The sequence below is a fragment of the Cervus canadensis genome, chromosome 6 (genome assembly GCF_019320065.1).
Source record: "Cervus canadensis isolate Bull #8, Minnesota chromosome 6, ASM1932006v1, whole genome shotgun sequence".
NCBI classification, from domain to species: Eukaryota; Metazoa; Chordata; class Mammalia; order Artiodactyla; family Cervidae; genus Cervus; species Cervus canadensis.
The window spans coordinates 48,801,177-48,819,474 of record NC_057391.1 but is presented as its reverse complement, the minus strand read 5'-3'; the positions used below and the strand labels follow the sequence as shown (position 1 = coordinate 48,819,474).

General features: G+C 41.3%; 1 protein-coding gene, 1 long non-coding RNA gene and 1 pseudogene across 3 annotated transcripts in view; 2 read left to right on the top strand and 1 right to left on the bottom strand.

Moving 5' to 3' along the window:
* LOC122443556 (myocardial zonula adherens protein) overlaps positions 1-4,969 on the top strand; it is a 116,274-nt gene extending 111,305 nt beyond the window's left edge. The window contains exon 13 of the mRNA XM_043471847.1: positions 4,032-4,969. Coding sequence (XP_043327782.1) covers positions 4,032-4,128 — 97 coding nt within the window. The 3' untranslated portion in view covers positions 4,129-4,969. The remainder of the gene's footprint in view (positions 1-4,031) is intronic.
* A 734-nt stretch (positions 4,970-5,703) lies between these two features.
* LOC122444433 lies at positions 5,704-5,763 on the top strand (annotated as a pseudogene).
* Positions 5,764-9,861: 4,098 nt separating this feature from the next.
* The window catches only part of LOC122443558, a 241,333-nt gene continuing 232,896 nt past the window's right edge, over positions 9,862-18,298 (bottom strand). For both annotated transcript variants that reach the window (XR_006270059.1, XR_006270058.1), the window contains exons 2-4: positions 13,852-13,961; positions 11,400-11,533; positions 9,862-10,007 (exon numbers count right to left, since the gene is read on the bottom strand). This is a non-coding gene — a long non-coding RNA (uncharacterized LOC122443558). The remainder of the gene's footprint in view (positions 10,008-11,399; positions 11,534-13,851; positions 13,962-18,298) is intronic.

The window sequence follows — 18,298 nt, the reverse complement described above, 5'->3', positions numbered from 1 at the left end:
ATGAGATTCCTTAAAAACAAAACAAAACAAAACAAAACAAAACACAGGAATAAAACTACCATATGACCCAGCAATCCCACTACTGGGCATATACCCTGAGAAAACCATAATTCAAAAAGATGCATGTACCCTAATGTTCATAGTAGCACTATTTACTAAGACATGGAAGCAACCTAGATGTCTGCTGACAGATAAATGGATAAAGATGTGGTACATATATACAACAGAATATTACTCAGCTGTAAAAAGAATGAATTTGAGTCAGTTCTAGTGAGATGGATGAACCTAGAATCTGTTATGCAGAGTGAATTAAGTCAGAAAGAGAAAAATAACATATATTAATGCACATATATGGAATCTAGAAAAATGGTATTAATGAACCTATTTTCAGGGAAGGAATGGAGACACAGACATACAGAACAGGCTTGTGGACACAGTGGCATAAGGAAAGAGTGGGATGAATGGAGAAAAGTAGCACTAACATACATATGCTGCTGCTGCTAAGTCGCTTCAGTCGTGTCCGACTCTGTGCGACCCCATAGATGGCAGCCCACCAGGCTCCCCCAGTCCCTGGGATTCTCCAGGCAAGAATACTGGAGTGGGTTGCCATTTCCTCCTCCAATGCATGAAAATGAAAAGTGAAAGGGAAGTCGCTCAGTCATATCCAACTCATAGCGACCCCATGGACTGCAGCCCACCAGGCTTCTCCATCCATGGGATTTTCCAGGCAAGAGTACTGGAGTGGGGTGAGCATATATATACTAACGTGTAAAACAAACAGCTGGTGAGAAGCTGCTATGTAACACAGGGAGCCCAGCTTGGTGCTCTGTGATGACTAGAGGGGAGGGAGGCTCAAGAGGGAGGTGATATATGTGTATAATTTATGGCTGATTTGTGCTGTTGTTCAGCAGAAACCAACACAACAGTGTAAAGCAATTCTCCTCCAATTAAAAAATAAATTAAAAAAAAATAGGAAGCTCAGCTTGGTGCTCTGTGATGACCTAGAGGGGTGGGATGGTGGGAGATGGGAGGTAGGCTCAATAGGGAGGGGATATATGTATACTTATGGCTGATTCATGTTGTTCTACTGAAGAAATTAATGCAACATTGTAAAGTTGAGCCATTGGGGAAGCACTTAAAACAATTACCCTCCAATTAAAAATTGTTTTAAAAAAAGATACACTTGAATAATGGGAAAAAAGCCAACAAACAACAAATTCTGGAGAGAATGTGGGGAAAGAGAGGCCTCCTATATTGTTGGTGGGAATGTATGTTAGTGTAGCCACTATGGAAAACTGTGGAAGTCCCTAAGAAAACTAAAAATAGAATTACCATATGATTCAGCAGTCCCACTCCCAGGCATATAGCTAGACCAAACTCTAACCCCAAAAGACATATACCCCACTATGTTCGTAGCAGCACTATTCACAATAGCCAAAACATGGTAACAACCTAAATGTCCATCAACAGATGAATGGATAAAGAAGACACAGTACATGTATACATACAATGAATAGTACTCAGCCATAAAAGGGGTGAAATAATGCCATTTGCAGCAATGTGGATGCAACTAGAGATTAGCATACTAACTAAAGTCAGTCAGAAAGAGAAAGACAAACACCACATGATATCACTTACATGTAGAATCCAAAATATGACACATGAACTTATTTATGAAACAGAAACAGACTCATAGACCATAGAGAACAGATTTGTGGTTGCCAAGGGGAAGGGAAGGACTGGGAATTTGGGATTAGCAGATATAAACTATTACACAGAGGATGGATAAACAACAGGGTCCTGTATAACACAGGAAACTATATTCAATATCCTATAATAAACCATAATGGAAAAGAATATGAAAAAGAATGTCTATATATAACTGAGTCCACTTTGCTGTACTGCAGAGACTGGCACACATTGTAAATCAACTATACTTCAATAAAAATAAAATTAAATTAAATAAAAACAAATACCTCATTAAACTTAAAAGCTTCTGCACAGCAAAGGAAATCATAAACAACAAAAAGACAATCCACAGAATAAGAGAAAATATTTGCAAATGAAGCAACCGACAAGGGATTCATCTACAAAATATACAAACAGCTCACACAGCTCTATGTCAGATAAAAAAAACAAAAAACAACCAAAAAATAGGCAGAGGCTTTAAATAGCCATTTCTCCAAAGAAGACATACTGATGGCCAAAAAGCACATGAAAAGATGCTCAACATCAATAATTATCAGAGAAACATAAAATTACAGTGAGGGATCACCTCAACTAAGTCAGAATGGCCTCATCAAAAAGACCATAGACAGTAAATGCTGGAGAGAGAATGGAGAAAAGGAACCTTCCTACACTGTTGGTGGGAATGTAAATTGGTACAACCACTATGGAAAACAGTATGGAGGTTCCTTGAAAAAACTAAAACTAGAATGACTATATGATTTAGCAATTGTACTCTTTGGCATATATCCAAAGAAAATCGTAATTGCAAAAAAAAAACAAACACATGCATCCCAATGTTCATTACAGCACTATATACAACGACCAAGACATAAAAGCAACTTAAATGTCCATCAACCAAGGACTCGATAACAATGTGGTACATTTATACAGTGGAATATTACTCAGCAATGACAATGAAATAATGTCATTTGCAGCAACATGGATGAACTTAGAAATTATTACACTGAGTGAAGTAAGTCATACAGAGACAAATATCATATGATACCACTCATATGTGAATCTAATATTTACAGAACAGAAACAGACTTGGAGATAAAATAACAAACTTATGGTTACCAAAGCGGAAATGAGGGGGGCGGTTAAATCAGGAGCTTGGGATTAGCATATACACTCTATTATACATAACAAAGATAACCAACAAGGACCTGCTATATAACACAGGGAACTCTGCTCAATATTCTGTGATAACCTATATGAGAAAAGAATCAGAAAATGAATACACATGCATGTGTAACAGTAAAAAAGGCTGACACCGAAGAATTGATTCTTTTGAACTGTGGTGCTGGAGAAGACTCTTGAGAGTTCCTTGGGCAGCAAGGAGATCAAACCAGTCAATCCTAAAGGAAATCAACCCTGACTATTCATTGGAAGAACTGATGCTGAAGCTGAAGTTCCAATACTTGAGAGCAGCATGGAAATATATACATTACCATATGTAAACTAGATAGCTGATGGAAAGTTGTGGGCTTCCTTAGTGGCTCAGATGGTAAAGAATCCGCCTGCAATGCAGGAAACCAGTTTGATCCCTGGGACAGGAAAATCCCCTGGAGAAGGGAATGGCTACCCGCTCTGTTACGCATGCCTGGAGAATCCCATGGACAGAGGACTTTTGAAAGTCCCTTGGACAGCAAAGAGATCAAGCCAGACAGTACTAAAGGTAATCAACCCTGAATATTCATTGGAAGGACTGATGCTGAAGCTCCAATACTTCAGTCGCCTGATGCGAAGCACCAACTCACTGGAAAAGATCTTGATACTGGGAAAGATTGAGGGCAGGAGGAGAAGTGGGTGACAGACGACAAGATGGTTGGATAGCATCACTGACTCAATGGACATGATTCCATTGAGCAGACTCCGGGAGAGTGTGAAGGACAAGGAAGTCTGGCATGCAGTCCATATGGGGTCACAAAGAGTCGGACACGACTTAGTGACTGAACAACAATGAGGACTTGCTAATATAATACAGGGAGCTAAACCTGGCGCTCTGTGACAACCTAAAGGAGTGGGAGGTTCGTGAGGGAGGGAGATATTCATGAATTCTGATTCATGTTGATGTATGGCAGAAACCAGACAATACTGTAAAGCAATTATCCTCTAAGTATTTTTTTTAAAAGTTAACTAAAAATCATGGTCCCTCTCATAATATTTAAATGAAATACTCAACTATATTACTGCAGTCTATTTTTAAGTGTTGAAAAAGGATTTCCTAGAGTTATCTTATCACATGAAGCATATGGTGAGTTTTGTTTCATATTCCTGATTTGCCTTTTTTCATTTCTCAGCCAAACAGGTAGGACTCGTGAGATCGCAATGCCTTCCAGGAACTATACCCCATACACACGAGTCCTAGAGTTGACTACGAAGAAAACGCTGACCTAAGCACTTGGAGACGTGCACTTTTCACTGATGGACAAAGGCCCTGGAACCCTGCAGCCTGAGGTCTGGAAAGGGTGACTGTTGCTTCCTCCTGTACACTGTTTTAAGTCCCAGTGGAAATTGCTGAGGTTTTGCTCCACTTCTAAAACATGAGGCAAAGTGGAGGTGGAGGGGGGAGGGCAGAAGAGAGAGGTTTCTTCAAGGTCATTTTTCAAACACCCAACCAGTGTATGTGTGTACCCTGCTGTCCTGGGCTGGCATTAGCTTTCCATGTAAACACTTGAGTGCTGGCAGGAGAAGTCTCTGTTTTACTAGACTTCGGTTGGGAGGAAAAAGGGTATTAACTTGAAATTTCATGCTATTCATGCCAGGATCATTTGTTACAGCATGAAGGTTTTACTTACCCGTGAAAGTATTAGAGGCAGTGTTTTTCTGCTACAGGGAAGCCTGTCCGTAGGAGCATGGGCACCTGGGGAAATGTGACCCCAGGAAGGAAGGGGCAGGTGCCGAGGACCCGTGCAGGGGCGTGGGAGCCTCGGCTGGAGCCAGTCCTTGTGAGGGCAGACACGCTTCATTCTGATGTGCTAATCCCTTGGTTTAATTTGTGCCTTATGCCTTTATGGGGCCAGCTGAAATCACTGTATTTCTTGAACCTGTGATTTACTTTTTCTTTCTCACTTTAAATGAAAGAGAATTTTGGATGTTGTAGAAATTTAATCACTTAATATTTTCAGTATCAATTAGTGTTTTTGTTAAAAGAATGAATAATTTGTTCATGCATGCTCTACTTTGATATTATAACCTATGTCACATATGTTTAATAAATGCCATGTATTTTGTTCTACTGATGCTGTCATTGTGTCATTTATGACCATGTAGAAGGGTAAAGAACAGAACCAGATTCTGGACTGTTCAAGTTAGGGCACCATAATCTTTCAATCAGTAGAGTCCCTAGAATCATTTATAAACTGTACAAGAGGGTGTGTGTGTTTGTATGTATTTAAACCCCGAAATTTATCTAGTTAACTTACCTTCTAGAAAGATTAAGATGCATTCATGTTTATAAAACATTAAGATCATTTTTACTTAAAAAAAAAATCCTCCTGTGTGCCCAAACTCCCTGTGCTGTGGCTAGCCATTCAGTTGTGTCTGACTCTTTGCGACTCCATGGAACGTCACCCGCAAAGCTCCTCCATCCATGGGGATTTTCCAGACAAGAATACTGGAGTGACTATCACTCCAGGGTATCTTCCCTCCTCCAGGGGATCTTTCCAACCCAGAGATTGAACCCAGGTCTCCCGCATTGCAGGTGGGTTCTTTACCAGCTGAGCTACCAAGGAAGCCCACCCAAACTCCCTACCCCTTACCTTAAAAAAAAAAAAAAATGAGCCAAAGAAAGAAAGCAAAGTAACTCAGTTGAGTAAATGACCACAAGTCAGCATAGTGTCAAGAGGAAATGGGATATTTTGAAGTCGCATTTGTATTTAAATTGTGGTTGTGGAACCTTGGATGTGTCATCAAAGCTCTCTGAATATCAACTTCATGTTCTACTAACTTGGGATAATCATGCCTACCTGATTGCTTCAGCAGCACATATACTAAAATTGGAACGATATACAGAAGATTAGCATGGCCCCTCAGCAGGCAAATCAAATCCCTTATGATTATACAGTGGAAGTGACAAATAGATTCAAGGGATTAGATCTGATAGAGTACTGGAAGAACTATGGGTAGAGGGTTCATAATACTGTAAAGAAGGTGGTGATCAAAACCATCCCCAAGAAAAATACAAGAAGTCAAAAAGATTGTCTGAGGAGGCCTTACGAATAGCTGAGAAAAGAAGAGAAGCAAAAAACAAAGGAGAAAGGGAAAGATATACCCAACTGAATGTAGAGTTCTAAAGGACAGCAAGGAGAGATATGAAAGCTTTCTTCAGTGAACAATGTAAAACAAAGAAATAGAGGAAAACAATAGAATGGGAAAGACTAGAAATTGCTTCAAGAATATTAGAGATACTGAGGAAATATTTCACGCAAAGATGGGCACAATAAAGGACAGAAACACTATGGACCTAACAGAAAAAAGCAGAGACATCACTTTACCAACAAAGATCCATAAGCTATGGTTTGTGAGAGCTGGACCATAAAGAAAGCTGAGTGCTGAAGAATTGATGCTTTTGAACTGTGGTGTTGGAGAAGACTCTTGAGAGTCCCTTGGGCAGCAAAGAGATCAAACCAGTCAAGCCTAAAGGAAATCTGTCCTGAATATTCATTGGAAGGACTGATGCTGAAGCTCCAATATTTTGGCCACCTGATGTGAAGAACTGTCTTCTTAGAAAAGACCCTGATTCTGGGAAAGATTGAAGGTAGGAGAAGAGGACGACAGAGGATGAGATGGTTGGATGGCATCACTGACTTGCTGGACATGAGTTTGAGCAAGCTTCGGGAGTTGGTGATGGACAGGGAAGCCTGGCGTGCTGCAGTCCATGGGGTTGCAAAGCATTAGACATGACTGAGCAACTGAACTGAACTGAAAAGCAGCAGAAGAGATTAAGAAGATGTGGCAAGAATACATGAAAGAACTGTACAAGAAAGGTCTTAATGACCCGGATAACCATGATAGTGTGATCACTCACCTAAAGCCAGACATTCTGGAGTCCAAAGTCAAGTAGGCCTTAGGAAGCGTTACTATGAATAAAGCTAGAGAAGGTGATGGAATTCCAGCTGAGCTATTTCAAATCCTAAAAGATTAGGATGTTAAAGTGCTGCACTCAATATGCCAGCAAATTTGGAAAACTCAGCAGTGGCCACAGGACTGGAAAAGGTCAGTTTTCATTCCAGTCCCAAAGAAGGGCAATGCCAAATAATGTTCAAATTACTGCACAATTGTGCTCATTTCACGTGCTAACAAGGGAATGCTCAAAATCCTTCAAGCTAGGCTTCAACAGTATGTGAACTGAGAACTTTCAGATGTACAAGCTGGATTCAGAAAAGGCAGAGGAACCAGAGATCAATTTGCCAACATCTGTTGGATCACAGAAAAAGCAAGGGAATTCCAGAAAAACATCTGCTTCATTGACCATGTTAAAGCCTTTGACTGTGTGGATCACAACAAACTGTGGGAAATTCTTCAAGAGATGGGAATACCAGACCACCTTACCTGCCTCTTGAGAAACTTGTATGCAGGTCAAGAAGCAATAGTTAGAGCCTGACATGGAACAACGGACTGGTTCCAATTGGGATAGGAGTACATCAAGGCTGTATATTGTCACCCTACTTATTTAACTTCTATTCAGAGTACATCATGTGAAATGCCAGACTGGATGAAGCACAAGCTGGAATCAAGATTGCTGGGAGAAATATCAATAACCTCAGATATGCAGATGACACCACCCTAATTGCAGAAAGCTAACAGGAACCTAAAGAGCCTCTTGGTGAAGGTAAAAGAGGAGAGTGAAAAATATGGCTTAAAACTCAACATTCAGAAAACTAAGATCATGGCATCCAGTCCCATCACTTCATGGCAAATAGATGGGAGTGGAAACAGTGGCTGACTTTATTTTTTGGGGCTCCAAAATCACTGCAGATGGTGCCTGCAGCCATGAAATTAAAAGACACTTGCTTCTTGGAAGAAAAACCATGACAAACCTAGACAGGGTAATAAAAAGCAGAGACATCACTTTGCCAACAAAGGTCTATACAGTCAAGGCTATGGTTTTTCCAGTAGTCATGTATGGATGTGAGAGTTGGAGCATAAAGACGGCTGAGTGCTGAGGAATTGATGCTTTTGAATTGTGGTGCTGGAGAAGACTCTTCAGAGTCCCTTGGACAATCAGGAGATCAAACCAGCCAATCCTAAAGGAAGTCAATCCTGAATATTCATTGGAAGGACTGATGCTGAAGCTGAAGTACCAATACTTCAGCCACCTGATACAAAGAGCCAACTCATTGGAAAAGACCCTGATGCTGGGCAAGATTGAGGAAAGAGGATGAGATGGTGGATGGCATCACCGAAATCAGTGGACATGAGTTTAAGCAAATCCCAGGAGACAGTGAAAGACAGGGAAGCCTGGCATGCTGCTATCCCTGGGGTCACAAAGATTCAGACATGACTGAGTGACTGAACAACAAGCATGACATACAAGTTCATGAAGTGTTCCATATTTTTTACACAAAAATAAACTCAAAATGGCTTATAGACTTAAACATAAGACATAACACTATAAAACTCCTAGGAGAGATCACAGGAAAAACATTTTCTGACAAACTGTACCAATGTTTTCTTAGATCAGTCTCCCAAGGCAACAGAAACAAAAACAAATAGGACTTAATCAAACTCACAAGCTTTTGCATAGCAAAGGAAACCATAAGGAAAACAAAGAACAAAATAACCTATGGAATGGGAGGAAATATTTGCAAACAATGCGACCAAGAAGGGCTTAATTTCCAAAATATCCAAACAGCTCACACAATAACAAAAAAAGCAAACAACCCAACTGAAAAATGGAAAGGAGGAGACTTCCCTGGTCCAGTTGCAGGCTGTGCTCCCAATTCAGGGAACCTGGGTTCGATCCCTAGTCAGGGAACTAGATCCCACATGCTGCAATCAAGCGTTCATGCCACAACTGAAAGATCCCTCATGCCAGAACAAAGATGGAAGGTCCTGTCTACCACAACTAAGACCCAGCGCAGCCAGATAAATAAGTATTAAGGAGGAAAAAAGAAAAACGGGCAGAAGACCTAAACAGACATTTCTTCAAAGAAGAAATACAGATGACCAGCAGGTTCTTGAAAAGATGATCAACATCACCAATTATTAGAGAAATGCAAGTCAAAACTACAATAAGGTACCAGCGCCCACTAGTCAGAATGGTCATCATTAAAGAGTCAACAAGTAAAAAATGCTGGGCAGGGTGTGAAGAAAGGGAACTTAACTATGGCTGCTGGTGAGGATGTAAGCTGGGGTAGCTACTGTGGGAAACTGTATGGGAGATTCTCTGAAAACTAAAAATAGAATTACTATATATCCAGCAATTCCACTTCCAGGCATAGATCTGGACAAAACTCTAATTCAACAAGAGGCAGGCAGCCCTGTGTCCACAGCAGCACCAGGCACAGTAACCAAGACATGGAAACAAGCTGGATGTCTATTTACAGGTGGAGGGATATGGAAGATGAGGTCCATAGACGATGGAATATTACTCAGCCACGAAAGAGAACAAAGTAATGCCATCTGCAGCAACATGGATGGAACTAGAGGTGATCATACTAAGTGAGTCAGAAAGAGAGACAAATACCCTATGATATCACATATCTGCAGAATCTAAGATATGACATAAATAAACCTATCTATGAAACAGAAACAGTATCATGGACATAGAGAAAAGATTGGTGGTTGTCAAGGGGGAGGGCGTTGGGGGGAGGGATGGAGTAGGAGTTTGGGATTAGCAGATGCCAACTGGTGTGTGTGTGTCTGTGTGTCTGTGTGTGTGTCTGTGTGTGTGTCTGTGTGTGTCTGTGTGTGTATGTATATAAAATGGATAAATAACAAGGTCCTACTGTGTAGTACAGAGAACTATATTCAATATCCTATGATAAAGCACAATGGGAAAAAATATATAAAAAGGAATATATCTATAACAGAATCACTTCGCTGTACAGCAGTAATTAATATAACACTGTAAATCAACTGCACTTTAATTAAAAAAACCACACCTACCTGATAGGCTAATGTGAGTGCCGACTGAGGTAGGTCACGCAGAGGCCTGTCCTGGGGCTTGGTGCACAGGAGGGTCCTGCCATCCGGAGGTGTGTCTTAAAGCACCGCTGTTGAGTCCTGGCTACCTTCCTTCTCTGAGATGCTTTAGCAAGAGAATCCTTTTCCTAGCGCAGCGTCAAGGAAGAGAATTTCAGGAAAAGGCAGATCCTGGGCCCAGGAGGTAGTGAAGCAGGACTCTGAGTGGCAGAGGGTTCTGGGAGCCCCTGGGCCCCTGGAAAAGCTGGTGGGGAAATAGCTTCTAAATGAAATGTGGTGGTGTAAAAAATGTCAGTTTTGGTGAGAGCAAGAAAGAAACAAAGACTGTTCAGCAAACACTCCACACCCTCCTTCTTAAAACCACCAAGAAAGGAAAAAAAAAAAATCAGTAATTTTAAATTCAAAGAATGCTAGGAATCACACTATAACATTAAAGGTGGTCTGTCCCCGGGCCTTTTGTATTTATAAATTTTTAAATATACCTGCAACATGTGGAGAATTCTAAACATTATTTGAACTATTCAGAAAGACAACTGAAGGGACTTCCTCAGTGATACAGACTTGAAACTGAAAAAAAACCCAGAACTGATCCTTCTCACCCTTTTGTCAAAATTAGTGACACTCAATCTACTGTCTGAAACAGACTGGAGTTTGTTCTTCAACCTCCTCCTAAGCACAGGTTTCATGTAGAACTGGAGAGAAAAACTCTAATATCACATAGCAAATTTACTCTGAATTTATTCCAAAAATGTATTCATATAATAATGCCTCAATTAATATTCTCATTCCAATCCTTCCAGACTTTCTTAAACACACACACACAGACCATTTATTGTTTTAGAATACACAGGACTCTATACAGAAGCAGAATCATGGCACTCAGGAGTGGAGGCTCTTGAGACTATCTCAGCTTAGTCACAAGTGTGTGCCTTGAGCAAGTCACAGAACCTCTTTGAGCCCCTGTAAAATGGGATCAGTGACAGTTCCTTCTCAACTGTCACTGTGTGCAGATGAAATGAGTTAATATCTGTGGGGTTCTAAGAATAGTGCAGGGTGCACAGTAAGCACTTGCAAAGTGTTACCTATGGTTGATAACCACATTTCGTTTACACACTACAGCATTCTATATAGGTACAGATGTATAGAGCTACACTCATGTTTCTGACAGCTAGCTGGATTCTACTTCATTGGTGTACTATGGTTTACTTGCCCTATCCCCAGCTGTTGGGATTTTGGAATTGTCTTTACTCTTTTTAAAGCAATCCTCTGATAAGTTCCTAGAAGAGGGATCACTGGGTCACAAGTTAGGTACATTTCAATCTTTCAGTGCATGTGGTCCAATGTGGCCTCTGGAGATCTGAGTCCACTGAAACCTCACCAACAGAACGAGAATATTCTTTCCCTACCTCTCTGCCAACACTGGGAATGAGAAATGAAGGCATGTATAAAGTTGGTAGCTTTAGGCAGGCCTGCATCCCTCCCTCCAAAAACAGACAGAGCAGGAAGCACCTTCAGGATACGGCCTGTGGATACCTGAGCTCCGGACTGTGCAGGTGTGAGCTGCAGGCGTGCAGGCGTCCCCATGGTCCAGAGAGCAGGGCAGGCGGCAGGAAACAGGACTGGGCTTACTTAGGAGCTGGCGTCCTCCGGGATCCTGGAATCAGAGAAGGCCTGTCGCTTAGTGAGTCAGAAGCTAGAGCTGGCCATCGTGACAAAAGATTCACCACATGTCTGATAGGAGGTTTGAGTTTGGGTGGCACGTACCCCAGGGAGCTCTTTTTAGGGCTAGCATGGGACAGAATGTTTGTGAAGTGTCTGGAGCTTGGTGATGTGACATGGTCTCCCCAACAGAGGGTGCACCAACCAAGACTGATCCCCAGCTGGTCCAAGTGGATCTGTCTACTCCCGGCACCCTCTTTCTCCCCAATAAATGCCATTGGCCTGCTCCAGGATTCCTTTCTGTCCTGCTTCAGGCCACATCAGACCATAGTGCTCTCCTGGACATCCAGACTCAGAGGCCCAGTTCAGTTCGTCTAGCACATGCTAGGTGCTGGGGAGACACGGATGTGTACCCTCCAGACCTTCATCCTTTCCAAAACTGTTCCCAGTGAGTCTATCTCCTCCCGATGTTTGCTTTTCTGAATCCCATGGGTATTTGTTTCCATCCTATCTTTTCTACTCTCACATCTGATGACAGACCATCATGTCCAGGACAGAGAAGCCTGGTGTGCTGCTGTCCATGGGGTCACAAAAAGAGCTGGACACAACTCAGATACTGAACAACAACCATACAGGTAAGCTCCTTGGGGGCAGTTTCCTATAGAGGAGGGGGACAACATTCCACACCTCAACAAGCATGGAGAAATCTACAAATGAAAAGTATCCAGAAAGAGCCTTGGCTAGAGAAAGTAAAGGAGACAGAGTTACCGACCTAGGCATAGCATGCAACCACTACAATCTTCATAGCAATTCTGTGTAGAAAATGTCACTACCACCGTTGTGTAGGTAAAGAAACGGAAAGGCAAAGAGAGATGAAAATTGTCTGAAACCACCAGACCTGTCTGACTTCAGAACAGGAGTGGGAAGGCTGGAGTTGGTATCGTCACTAAATTGCAATAGTCCCATCAGTGGCTCTCAGGTGCAGTGCTCCCACGAGCAGCTCTGCCCATGAAGGAAATGGAATTGCACCCCGAAGAGGCTGGCTGGGCTGATCATGTGAAACAGCACAGGAGAAGTTTTCAGAGACATGCCTACAATCGACACCAACATTGACCCCTGCTATTAGTACTAGTCATTACTGTGAAGGAGGTATTGTACCATGAATATCTGCAGACCCAAGGATTTCCTTTTATTGAACACATATTACAGACTTAATGAATAATGCTTACTTGTGAGTAGGGCTGTGTAGAAGGAAAGCAGGGCAAAAAGAAAAAAAAGTATGTAGGGATAAACAGGATTAAATAAACCATAGACTCCTTTCTCTTATATGCAAATTTGAGAATAACTCACTGGACTTTGTCAGTGGAGGACAAGCCCCAAAGTAAGACTGGCGATGAGTTTCTGGAAAGAGACCAGTGGGAGACTGCTGCTAAATCTGGAGGTAATTTGTTAGGCAGGATTAGATTGCTAATACATGGTGTGAAGTATAAATCAAAGAAGTTTTTGCATATGGATGTCCAATGAATTGTTTTAGCACCGTTTGTTGAAAAGACTATGCATTTTCCACTGAATTGCCTTTGTACCATTGTGGAAAATCAACTGGTCATACTGGTGCATAGGTCTATTCTGTACAGTCTGTTATAATGATCTAGTTGCCGTCACCAGTCCCACACTGTCTTGATTACTGTTCAGTTCAGTTGCTTAGTCGTGTCCGACTCTTTGTGACCCCATGAATCGCAGCATGCCAGGCCTCCCTGTCTATCACCAACTCCTGTAGTTTACTCAAACTCATGCCCATTGAGTCAGTGATGCCATCCAGCCATCTCATCCTCTGTCATCCCCTTCTCCTCCTGCCCCCAATCCCTCCCAGCATCAGCTTTATCTTAAGCCTTGAAGTCAGGTAGTATGGGCTTTTCAACTCTGTTCTTTTTCGAAGTTGTGTTGGCCAGTCTAGGTCTTCTGCATTTCCATATGAGTTTTACTCTCTGTCAGTTTCTCCCTATGGGCTGGTGGGATCCTGACTGACATTGCACTGAATAGATGGGGCTTCCCCGGTAGCTCAGTGGTAAAGAATCTGTCTGCAGTGCAGAAGCCACAGCAAACATGGGTTTGATCCCTGGGTTGGGAAGATCTCTTGGAGTATGGCAGAGTATGACAACCGGCTCCAGTATTCTTGCCTGGAGAATCCTATGGACAGAGGAGCCTGGTGGGCTACAGTCGACAGGGTCGCAAAGAGTCAGACACAACCGAAATGTCTTAGCACGCACACACACACTGAATGGACAGATCGTCAAGGAGAAAACCAAGACCTACTGTTGATTATCAGGCCAACTTGGAGCTGGTGAGACTAGGTGAGTTCCATGCTGCTGCTGCTTCTGTCTTCTTCAGTTGGGAAGGTATTAGGTAAAAACTTTCATGGAATTCTGAACAAAATATTATAAGAAACATTAATTTGTGCCCAAGGGCCATAAAACTGATGTAATTTGAATGCAATAAAATATAAATAAATGGCAAACAGTTCTTGGGGGTTTTCTCTTAATTTTTCAACACATACTTTCGAGTTTTAACATAGAGCATTTACAGCATTCACCTTCCTGAATTGGGGTGGGAGGGGGGTTGAGAAATAATTAGTAGGCAATTTTTTGGCCCTGGGACTTTTCTTGTAAATGTTTTCTTTGGCAGCCATACTCTTGAGAACAGGAAGTTACTCTCTTGTTACAGATTTAAGACTTTTCTGAGCCAAATAACAGAAAGCTGGATTAGTTCTGAAATGAAGGGGGAGAAAAAACAACTCTTGGCTCTTGCTGGAGATTAATGACATCTTGCAAATATTTTAATTCTCCCCTTTCCTCTTAACTGGCCACCTCCTAAACAAAGCACATTCAGCCTGAAAAATCTTAACTGGTCATTTTGTGGTCCAACCCTAAAATAAAATATCTTTATGGTACCCACAAATTTATTTAAACAAAACTTTTGATGGACTGCAGGAAGGAAATAAATGCTGTCTCAAGTTGACCTATTCTGTCACAAAGTCCCAAAATAGAATTTAAAATAGAAAATGTAGTTGTAAAGATGCTACAGTATCATAAAGATTTATCATTTTCTTTGACCCTTTAAAATGCATTTTGCTATAGATAAAAATGATAAATCAAGCTTTGTAAACAAAGCCTATATATTGTTAGAGATGTTTGCAAACAACTTCTTAGCAATTGTTCAAAATAACAGGATTATATCCTTTGACTACAGCATTTATTAGTCTGACTACAAAACAAGCAAACTGGTTTGCCCCAGAAAAGACTAAGTTCTTTTGAATTAATATCCACTTTTTACATTTGATTCTAGGGAAGAAAAAAAACAAAACACCCAACAACTTGCAATGTCAATGAAGTTTACAACCAGTGGGGACAGTAACTACAAAATCAGGGGTCTTAATTCCCTGACCAGGGACTGAACCTGTGTGCCCTGCAGTGGAAGCGCAGAGTCCTAACCACTGAACTGCCAAGGAATTTCCTGTAGGAATTCTTAAAACACAGATGATCTTTAGAAAAACAGATTTAGAAGTGAAGAACACCTTCCTATAACAAGTGATCTCTAGGAAGTGATCTACTAGTGATTTAGGGAGTTTCCATGGTATTATAGTCATCCCTCAGTATCAAAAGTGGGGGAACTGGTTTCAGGCTCTCTGTTCCCACAGATACCAAAATCCACACATGCTCAAACCCTTATGTAAAATGGTGTAGTATTTGCATAAACTTATCCTCTCATATAATTTAAATCATCAAGATTATTTATAACACCTAATATAAATGCTTTTAAAATAGTTGCCAGTACACAAGCAAATTCACGTTCTGCTTTTTTGGAACTTTCCAGGATTTTTTTTCCCTTTTTCTGAGTATTTTGGTTCCATGGTGGTGGTGGTTTAATCACTTAGTTGTGTCCGACTTTTTGCGACCCCATGAACTGTAGTCCGCCAGGCTCCTCTGTCCACGAGATTTTCCAGGCAAGAATATTGGAGTGGGTTGCCATTTCCTTCTCCAAGGGATCTTTCCAACCCAGGGATTGAACCCTTGGCTCCTGCATCTCCTGCAATGCAGGCAGATTCTTTATCACTGAGTCACCGGAGAAGCCCCATTTTGGCTCTGAGGTTTGTTGAATCTGTGGATGTGGAACCCACACATATGGAGGACTGACTGTAACTGCAGCCTCTCAAAAAAGAAAAGGCCTAAAATTTCACTTATACTTAGTTTTCACACACCAAACTCAAATGTCCTGGTACCCGGGAAGACTGCATCAAGGTGGTAAGGGTCTGTGGTAGGACAATGGGGGTGAGTGGCTGGTGGTGAGGAGGGGCAGGGAGGATGCTCACCAGGATCACTAGTACACGTCCATCTTAAAGTCACTCGAAATTCATAATTTTGAAAAACTCTGTGCTGTCAAACAAACTCATCTGTAGACTGCATGTATGCTAAGTTGCTTCAGTCATGTCTGACTCTGGGACCCTATGGCTGCTCTGTCCATGGGATTCTCCAGGCAAGACTACTGCAGTGAACTGCCATGCCCTCCTCTAGGGGATCTTCCCAAACTAGGGATCAAACTTGCATCTCTTTTGTGTCCTACATTGGCAGGCAGGCAGGCAGGTTCTTTACCACTAGCGCCACCTGGGAAGCTCCATCTGTAAATGCTATGTGGCCAAAACCCCACAATCTGCAACCTTTTATTTACATTTTCTAATGTTTTTCTTTCTGTGAATTATAAAGAAAAAACTTATTCCTTTAAACCACTTTTTTTCTCTACTCAGCATGAAGTGATGTTCCTCCCACATCATTCATTATAAGTTTATCTGTCTTCTGCTATTTTGACAACTTCAGGGTTTTTTTTAACGTTATAAACAATCTTAAATTACTCAGAGCTGTCATCCATTAGATATAAAAATTAAATTAAGCCCAAGAATTCTAGGTGATGGAAAACATGATCCAGTCCCATAAGATATGGGCAACCATGGGAGTCCCGCAAAGGCTGATAAAAACCCTAAATTTCATCAATGATGACTATTTATTTAAAGGGAGCTACCTGCTTCCTGGTTTCCTGCATACCAAATATTTCTTTTCAACATTTATGAGCTTAAATAGATGCAGATGTTGCCAAAGAATGTATTATAACATCCATCATCCTAGAATCTTATAATTTAAGCACTGAAAGGCACCTTGGAGTTCATCTGGTTCAATACCCTCATTTTAAATGGGAGAAAACTGAGGCCTAGGAAAATTAACTGGATACAGAGTTGGTGGTACACAGACTGTCTCTTCTCAAAATCATAGTTGTGTATCAACAAATTTCACCACTATCCCTTCACTTCACTTCTCTGATCTGGATCACCTTTACTGTCCATATACTATGCTTGACTATTCTCTCCTCCAAATTTTGGAGAAAACCAAGGAGGACATTCCCCCCTTGGTCATTCTCCCAATTCTATGCTATGTGGGCCTCCCTTCCTCCTTTTCTCTTATTCCCCCTCGCTGAAACTTTTCAGAGTGGTATTCTTCTTTATGCAAGACAGAAAATTAAAGATGACCAGACACCTTTTGATTCTGGCCAGGGTCTCACAAGAGGAGAGGGGTGGATAGTTTTCTCTAAATCCATTTTGCTGCTGATGATCAGTTTCTTCGTTTCATGGCCTCCAATGTACATTGGATTCCAAAGAGTTAGACATAAAACGGTGTACTGGCACCGAAGCAGAGACCTGGTTCTTCTTTCCCTCCACTAAAGGCACAACTCTCAAGTCCCTCTCCTATGACACTTGGAAGAAAATTATTAAATCTCACCCCTTAGTGACTTTGCAAATTACCTTCCTTAAACAACGCACTGGATGTTTTACCAAGAATCTTAGGTGACAAGACCCAATTAAGTATAGAAGGATCTGCCCTTCAGCACAGAATCTGAACCAACTCTAACCAAAGTTTGGTTTTAACATCCTCGCTTTTTGCCCACCCTACATATTCTCTAAATTGTGAAAAGGTGGTCTTCTGCGGTCCTTCTGCCACCTCAACTCTCTGTTGTAAAACTTTCTCTGGTCTACTCTTCCTTTCCAATGCCTCAAAATTCTATTTTCTCCCTTTCTCTTCTAACAAAGCCCACTTTTTCGTGTAAATCATCACCTCAGCCAGCCTTTTGTGAGAAAGCCATTTGGAACAAATTCATACTCAAGTGTAAATGACTGATAGGCCACAACTCCTTCTAGAAATAGCTACTGTCTCAAAGGAAGATCCTTGTTAACCTAGTGATTTTCTTATCGGTGGAATTTTAGCCAATCCATCAAAGGGAAGTGAAGTAAGTCAGCAGAGGGGAAGTAAAGTAAGTCAGACTTGGACAAAGAGAACAGACTTCTGGTGGCCAGAGGTGGATGGAGGTGGTGGGAGGGAGTGGGTGGATGGAATGGGATTAGCAGATGCAAACTAGTTTATATAGGATGGATAAACAATAAGATTCTACTGTATAGCACAGGGAACTATATTAAAGGTCCTGTGATAAACCATAATGAGAAAGAATATAGAAAAGGGTATATATCCATAACTGAATCACTTTGCTGTATAGCAGAAATTAACACAACACTGTAGCTCAACTATCCTTCAATAAAGTGTAAGTAAAAAAAAAGTCTTTCTCCTAATGGGAGAGGAGGAGCCTCAGCTACAATGTCTGTATAATCTATAACACATATCAGCACATGCTTTCTTTTTTCAAGATGAATTCAAGGGTGGTTTAA